General features: G+C 53.2%; 1 protein-coding gene across 2 annotated transcripts in view; it reads right to left on the reverse strand.

The window, feature by feature from the left end:
- Positions 1 to 7,772, reverse strand: part of RCC2 (regulator of chromosome condensation 2) — a 30,197-nt gene extending 22,425 nt beyond the window's left edge. The window contains exons 1-3 of one of the 2 annotated variants that reach the window (XM_083161878.1): positions 7,645 to 7,772; positions 1,761 to 2,034; positions 61 to 154 (exon numbers count right to left, since the gene is read on the reverse strand). In XM_083161878.1, coding sequence (XP_083018004.1) covers positions 61 to 154; positions 1,761 to 2,012 — 346 coding nt within the window. In that variant the 5' untranslated portion in view covers positions 2,013 to 2,034; positions 7,645 to 7,772. Of the gene's footprint in view, positions 1 to 60; positions 155 to 1,760; positions 2,035 to 7,464; positions 7,588 to 7,644 lie in introns of those variants that run through there. The other variant, XM_083161877.1, reaches the window with a different exon arrangement.
- Between the last annotated feature and the right edge of the window lie 1,475 nt (positions 7,773 to 9,247).

Raw genomic sequence — 9,247 nt, forward strand, 5'->3', positions numbered from 1 at the left:
CAGGACGGGTACATAGCTACGGAACCAGCATTGCCCTGTATATAAACCAATCCCACGCACCTTGCTGCTTAGGCACTTCTTTACGTCCAATCAGGTCCCAATTGGTCGCTCCAAAGATCAAGAGTTGACCTTTCGCTTTAGAACCTTCAAGTTTCTGGAAGACATCAGAACAAAGGACAGATTAATGTCTGACAATTCTATGCCCGCATGCAGATGGCAGCAATTTGGCACATGGGGTATTCAAGGAGGTGAGACCTTTAAAGAGTACATCTCAAAATCATCTTTAATGACCATGAGGTGGACAAGTCCCGGCACGGTGGACTCGTCACTCTGGTTCCAATACAAAACCTTTTACTTCAGTCATTATTCCGGATTATAATTAGAAGGTTCTCATAGATGAATGGACAGCGGTGATTTACGTCCCTCTCGTCACTTGTTCTTAGGACTAGAGCAGCGAAGGCTACATCAGATCTCAGAGCGTATTATTCCGGGGAAGAACCAATGCACAGGAGCGGCATTTACCGAGCACTAACAGGACGCTGTGTGTATATGAGACCCGCGCTGACATATGGCTGATACTGGAACATGGCGCTTCCAATGATAAGATCAGAAATACAATACACAGCAAACCCTAATAACTAACACTATTATATGTATTACAGGTTTCTACCTCGCCGTACCAGGTCACATATCACAGATACTACACCTATACAATACACGGGTATCTTCCAGATAATACTACACCTATACAATACACGGGCATCTTCCAGATAATACTACACCTATACAATACACGGGTATCTTCAAGATAATACTACATATATAATATACGGGTATCTTCCAGATAATACTACATCTATATAATACACGGGTATCTTCCAGATAATACTACATATATAGTACAGGGGTATCTTCCAGATAATACTACATATAGAATACACGGGTATCTTCCAGATAATACTACATCTATATAATACACGGGTATCTTACAGATAATACTACATATATAGTACACGGGTATCTTCCAGATAATACTACATATATAATACACGGGTATCTTCCAGATAATACTACATCTATATAATACACGGGTATCTTCCAGATAATACTACATCTATATAATACACGGGTATCTTACAGATAATACTACATCTATATAATACACGGGTATCTTCCAGATAATACTACATATATAATACACGGGTATCTTCCAGATAATACTACATCTATATAATACACGGGTATCTTCCAGATAATACTACATCTATATAATACACGGGTATCTTCCAGATAATACTACATATATAGTACACGGGTATCTTCCAGATAATACTACATATATAATACACGGGTATCTTCCAGATAATACTACATCTATATAATACACGGGTATCTTACAGATAATACTACATATATAGTACACGGGTATCTTCCAGATAATACTACATATATAATATACGGGTATCTTACAGATATTACTACATATATAATATACGGGTATCTTACAGATAATAGTATATATAATACACGGGTATCTTACAGATAATACTACATCTATATAATATACGGGTATCTTCCAGATAATACTACATATATAATATACGGGTATCTTACAGATAATAGTACATATATAATATACGGGTATCTTACAGATATTACTACATATATAATATACGGGTATCTTACAGATAATAGTACACATATAGTATACGGGTATCTTACAGATAATACTACACATATATAGCATACGGGTATCTTACAATCTTCTCCTTGCTGTGATCAGGCTCGTTGACAATGACAGCAGCAGCAGCCTTGCCGGTTCCCTTCCCCGGACCACGCTTGCTGTTCGGGCCCTGGAAGCCGCCGTCGGACCCGGTGCTCCCGTCCAGGTCATCGTCGTCACTGCTGAACTCATCGCGGTCTCTCTTCCTACCAGAGGCTCCGGCTTTCTTTCTGCCTCCAGGCCGAGCGGCTCCATTCCCGGGGCCTGCCGTCACCTTCTTTCTGGGCATGGTTGCTGGATGGGGGGGGTCACTGAGGGTGAGAGAGACGGTCAGAGTCAATGAGAGGCCACCACCACCTGGGTGCCCGGGCATCAGACACAGCAGGCTCCCGCACATAATACATGCAGCAGAGGGGCACTGAGCACACATGCACCCCAAATTACCCTCCCCCCAAATCATATCAAACTCCAGGCATAACGCACACACATTAACCTATGGGGGTCGTGGGAGAATAGCCCCCGTTAGTCGGGCAGTCGTCCGGCACCGGCCAGATGTACCGCACACAAGGCCGAGCAAACCGTCATGCGCTAAACGCCTCCTAGAGGTTATGGTACATAAGGGTTTAGGCCGTCCAGTGACCAGGTCAACCACGAAAAAGGGTCGACATACCATAGGTCAACAGTTAAAAGGTCAACATGAACTTTCATGATTTTTGGGTGCCTATGTAATCGTATGTCGACACAGACACCATATATATGTACTGCGTCCCCTCACCGCGCTGTATTCCCACTGGGATAATAAAGGATGAAAAAACACCTTTAAAAAAATAAATAAAATCGAGGAAATTCAGGTCAACCTTTTCACTGTCGACCATAAACTTGTGTCAACATTTTGGCAGTGTCACCCTAATATCAACCCGTTTTAGGTAACGAGCACTAATGGTCGACCTAGATATTGTCTATTCACTGACTGCATACCCCCCCCTAAATGCCACCTGACCCATTCTTCTTGTATACAGCCCCCAGCCATTACCACCTGCACAACTAATCACAGGATTAACTTCCCATCCCCCACTACAAAGGCAAACAATACCCATGGTGTTAGCGTAGGTTACCCCCCTTATATAACGTCACTGCTCTCATGGAGGGCTAAGCATTATTCTCTATCTGACGATCAGCCGGCTCCTTGTGCACCATCGGGCTCCCCTGGCATCAGTCTACATTCTGTAACCTCTGCATAACATCAGGGCCCCCTCTCTATCCCCCCCCCCCCCCCGGGCACTCTACCTACCTCATATAGAGACAGCACCCCCACCTACAATGCACCATTAGTCCCCAGCGCCCCATACAGCTGAGGTCTCATGCTATACAGACCTTGTCCTGCACCCTCAGTTTCCCACACTGTAAAGCACCACGAAGCCTGGCGTACCACACACTGTACAGCACCACGAAGCCTGGCGTACCGCACACCACACACTGTACAGCGCCACGAAGCCTGGCGTACCACACACTGTACAGCGCCACGAAGCCTGGCGTACCGCACACCACACACTGTACAGCACCACGAAGCCTGGCGTACCGCACACCACACACTGTACAGCGCCACGAAACCTGGGGTACCGCTCACCACACACTGTACAGCACCACGAAGCCTGGCGTACCGCACACCACACACTGTACAGCGCCACGAAGCCTGGCGTACCGCTCACCACACACTGTACAGCACCACGAAGCCTGGCGTACCGCTCAGCACACACTGTACAGCACCAGGAAGCCTGGCGTACCGCTCACCACACAATGTACAGCACCAGGAAGCCTGGCGTACCGCTCACCACACACTGTACAGCACCAGGAAGCCTGGCGTACCGCTCACCACACACTGTACAGCACCAGGAAGCCTGTCGTACCGCTCAGCACACACTGTACAACACCAGGAAGCCTGGCTTACCGCTCACCACACACTGTACAGCACCACGAAGCCTGGCGTACCACACACTGTACAGCACCACGAAGCCTGGGGTACCGCTCAGACCACACTGTACAGCACCACGAAGCCTGGCGTACCACACACTGTACAGCACCACGAAGCCTGGGGTACCGCTCAGCACACACTGTACAGCACCACGAAGCCTGGCGTACCACACTCTGTACAGCACCAGGAAGCCTGGCGTACCGCTCACCACACAGCCTGGTGTACCGCTCACCACACACTGTACAGCACCACACAGCCTGGCGTACCGCTCACCACACACTGTACAGCACCACGAAGCCTGGCGTACCGCTCACCACACACTGTACAGCACCAGGAAGCCTGGCGTACCGCTCACCACACACTGTACAGCACCAGGAAGCCTGTCGTACCGCTCACCACACACTGTACAGCACCAGGAAGCCTGGCGTACCGCTCACCACACACTGTACAGCACCACGAAGCCTGGCGTACCACACACTGTACAGCACCACGAAGCCTGGCGTACCGCTCACCACACACTGTACAGCACCACGAAGCCTGGCGTACCGCTCACCACACACTGTACAGCAGCACAAAGCCTGGCGTACCGCTCACCACACACTGTACAGCACCACGAAGCCTGGCGTACCGCTCACCACACACTGTACAGCACCACGAAGCCTGGCATACCGCTCACTACACACTGTACAGCACCACAAAGCCTGGCGTACTGCTCACCACACACTGTACAGCACCACAAAGCCTGGCGTCCCACTCACCACACACTGTACAGCACCAGGAAGCCTGGCGTCCCACTCACCACACACTGTACAGCACCAGGAAGCCTGGCGTACCACTCACCACACACTGTACAGCACCAGGAAGCCTGGCGTACCGCTCACCACACACTGTACAGCACCACGAAGCCTGGCTTACCGCTCACCACACACTGTACAGCACCACAAAGCCTGGCGTACCACACACTGTACAGCACAAGGAAGCCTGGGGTACCACACACTGTACAGCACAAGGAAGCCTGGCGTACAGCTCACCACACACTGTACAGCACCAGGAAGCCTGGCGTACCGCTCACCACACACTGTACAGCACCAGGAAGCCTGTCGTACCGCTCAGCACACACTGTACAACACCAGGAAGCCTGGCTTACCGCTCACCACACACTGTACAGCACCACGAAGCCTGGCGTACCACACACTGTACAGCACCACGAAGCCTGGGGTACCGCTCAGACCACACTGTACAGCACCACGAAGCCTGGCGTACCACACACTGTACAGCACCACGAAGCCTGGGGTACCGCTCAGCACACACTGTACAGCACCACGAAGCCTGGCGTACCACACTCTGTACAGCACCAGGAAGCCTGGCGTACCGCTCACCACACAGCCTGGTGTACCGCTCACCACACACTGTACAGCACCACACAGCCTGGCGTACCGCTCACCACACACTGTACAGCACCACGAAGCCTGGCGTACCGCTCACCACACACTGTACAGCACCAGGAAGCCTGGCGTACCGCTCACCACACACTGTACAGCACCAGGAAGCCTGTCGTACCGCTCACCACACACTGTACAGCACCAGGAAGCCTGGCGTACCGCTCACCACACACTGTACAGCACCACGAAGCCTGGCGTACCACACACTGTACAGCACCACGAAGCCTGGCGTACCGCTCACCACACACTGTACAGCACCACGAAGCCTGGCGTACCGCTCACCACACACTGTACAGCAGCACAAAGCCTGGCGTACCGCTCACCACACACTGTACAGCACCACGAAGCCTGGCGTACCGCTCACCACACACTGTACAGCACCACGAAGCCTGGCATACCGCTCACTACACACTGTACAGCACCACAAAGCCTGGCGTACTGCTCACCACACACTGTACAGCACCACAAAGCCTGGCGTCCCACTCACCACACACTGTACAGCACCAGGAAGCCTGGCGTCCCACTCACCACACACTGTACAGCACCAGGAAGCCTGGCGTACCACTCACCACACACTGTACAGCACCAGGAAGCCTGGCGTACCGCTCACCACACACTGTACAGCACCACGAAGCCTGGCTTACCGCTCACCACACACTGTACAGCACCACAAAGCCTGGCGTACCACACACTGTACAGCACAAGGAAGCCTGGGGTACCACACACTGTACAGCACAAGGAAGCCTGGCGTACAGCTCACCACACACTGTACAGCACCCTGAAGCCTGGCGTACCGCACACCACACAATGTACAGCACCACGAAGCCTGGCGTACCGCACACCACACACTGTACAGCACCACGAAGCCTGGTGTACCGCACACCACACACTGTACAGCACCACGAAGCCTGGTGTACCGCTCACCACACACTGTACAGCACCACGAAGCCTGGCGTACCGCTCACCACACACTGTACAGCACCACGAAGCCTGGCGTACCGCTCACCACACACTGTACAGCACCACGAAGCCTGGCGTACCGCTCACCACACACTGTACAGCACCAGGAAGCCTGGCGTACCGCTCACCACACACTGTACAGCACCACGAAGCCTGGTGTAACTCCCCACACACAGAGATATATAGAAAGTTTGTTAGGTTAGGCTTTGAGCACCCCATGTAATCAACTTTAGTCTGAGTTTCCCTTCAGTCACCACAGTCAGAGCCCCCCACTACACCCCCTTAGATAAAGAGCAAACCGCCTACCCTGCAGCCCCCCATCCCATTACATCCCCCACATAAAGAGCAAACCCCCTACCCTGCAGCCCCCCATCCCATTACATCCCCCACAAAGAGCAAACCCCCTACCCTGCAGCCCCCCATCCCATTACATCCCCCACATAAAGAGTAAAACCCGTACCCAGCAGCCCCCCCCCCCCCACACGATATTACATCCCCCACAAAGAGTAAACCCCCAACCCTGCAGGCCCCATCCTGAACAAAGTCAGCACCCACCCCTCCCTAGGCTATCATGCATGCAGGGCCCCCCATCACATTATATTCCCCCCACCCTACAGCTCACCCAAGCAGTCAGAGCCCCCATTCACCCATCTCAAATCCCCCCACATAAAGATATATCCCCCAACCCTAAATCCCTCATATCATTATGTCCCATACACCTCCCTATCCTATCCCCCACACAGTCAGAGCTCCCCATCACATCCCCCATGCAGTCAGAAACAACATACCCTAACACCACCATCACATTACATCCCCCATGCAGTTAGAGCTCCCCACCACATCCCCCTTAGCAGTCAGAGCCCCCTACCCTAACGCCCCAACCACATTGCATCCCCCCACGCAGTCAGAACAACCATGCCCTAACACCCCCATCACATCCCCCCACGCAGTCAGAACAACCATGCCCTAACACCCCCATCACATCCCCCCATGCAGTCAGAGCCCAATCATATCCCCCTAACCACATTACATCCCCCATGCAGTCAGAACCCCCCATCGAATTCCGTTAGATCCCACGCATAAAGTCTGATCCCCCATCTCATATACCCCCACATAAAGCGATATCCCTCTACACAACAGCCCCCTAGAAATCAGAGTACCCCATCCCATTACAACCCCCACATATACAGCGAGCCCCCTGCCCTACAGCTCCCATCTGCCCCCACATGTAGCCAGCGCTCCCCGCCAGCCCCGGGCGCTGCCCCCGGACCCCCAGCCTTGAGCCCACCTATTATCCTGTACCCCCCCTGGCCCGTCCCTAGGGTCCCCCCCTGGCCCGTCCCTAGGGCCCCCCCCGCTCCGGTTACCTGTGTCCCGGGATGGCTGTGTGATGTGCAGAGCGCCGGCCCTTTGTCAGAAGCTGCTGCCCGGCTGTGTGACGGGAACAATGGGATCAGTGTGTGTGTGTGTGTCCTCCCCGGCACCACGTGTCCCCGCCCCCCACTTCCTGCCCCTCCCCCCTGCCCGCCGCCCCGGGGGCCACTCACCCAATAGGGGGGCTCGGACTGTGATGCTGCAGCTGCTGCACCGACTCCCGGCACTCACACCAAACACAAGCACATGGAGGGCATCGAGCGAGAGGAGGGAGGAGAAGCCCAGGTGCCCCACAGCGGCCCCTGGCGGCGGGAGGAGCGCACTGCAGCGCCCGCCTCTGACCCACAGGCCTCACTGACTAACCACCATCATTATACCCAATATCAGGGATGGGGAACCTACAGCTGTTGTTGAACTACGCATCCCAGCATGCCTTGCAACAGTTTTAGCATGGTCAAATAGCAAAACTGTAGCAGGGCATGCTGGGATGTGTAGTTCAACAACAGGTGGAGGACCAAAGGTTCTCCATCACTGCCCTTTATACTGCCATATACCACGGTTGCCTACCTGACCCTCGCCTTCAGGGAGAAAATGCTCTATTCCTGGACTTCCCTGGTAATGCATACCTCCCAACTGTCCCGCATACATACCTCCCAACTGTCCCGCTTACATACCTCCCAACTGTCCCGCTGACATACCTCCCAACTGTCCCGCTTACATACCTCCCAACTGTCCCGCTTACATACCTCCCGACTGTCCCGCTTACATACCTCCCGACTGTACCGCTTACATACCTCCCGACTGTCCCGCTTACATACCTCCCAACTGTCCCGCTTACATACCTCCCAACTGTCCCGCTTACATACCTCCCAACTGTCCCGCTTACATACCTCCCAACTGTCCCGCTTACATACCTCCCGACTGTACCGCTTACATACCTCCCGACTGTCCCGCATACATGATACCGCCCAACTGTCCCGCTTACATACCTCCCAACTGTCCCGCTTACATGATACCGCCCAACTGTCCCGCTTACATACCTCCCAACTGTCCCGCTTACATACCTCCCAACTGTCCCGCTTACATGATACCGCCCAACTGTCCCCCTTACATACCTCCCAACTGTCCCGCTTACATACCTCACAACTGTCCCGCTTACATGATACCTCCCGACTGTACCGCTTACATACCTCCCGACTGTCCCGCATACATACCTCCCAACTGTCCCGCTTACATACCTCACAACTGTCCCGCTTACATACCTCCCGACTGTCCCGCTTACATACCTCCCGACTGTACCGCTTACATACCTCCCGACTGTCCCGCATACATACCTCCCAACTGTCCCGCTTACATACCTCCCAACTGTCCCGCTTACATACCTCCCAACTGTCCCGCTTACATACCTCCCAACTGTCCCGCTTACATGATACCTCCCAACTGTCCCGCTTACATACCTCCCAACTGTCCCGCTTACATGATACCGCCCAACTCTCCTGCTTACATACCTCCCAACTGTCCCGCTTACATACCTCCCAACTGTCCCGCTTACATACCTCCCAACTGTCCCGCTTACATACCTCCCAACTGTTCCGCTTACATGATACCGCCCAACTGTCCCGCTTACATACCTCCCAACTGTCCCGCTTACATACCTCCCGACTGTACCGCTTACATACCTCCCGACTGTCCCGCATACATACCTCCCAATTGTCCCGCTTACATACCTCCCAACTGTCCCGCTTACATGATACCGCCCAACTGTCCCGCTTACAT

Source organism: Crinia signifera, chromosome 19, assembly GCF_055691185.1.
Source record: "Crinia signifera chromosome 19, ASM5569118v1, whole genome shotgun sequence".
Lineage (NCBI taxonomy): Eukaryota > Metazoa > Chordata > Amphibia > Anura > Myobatrachidae > Crinia > Crinia signifera.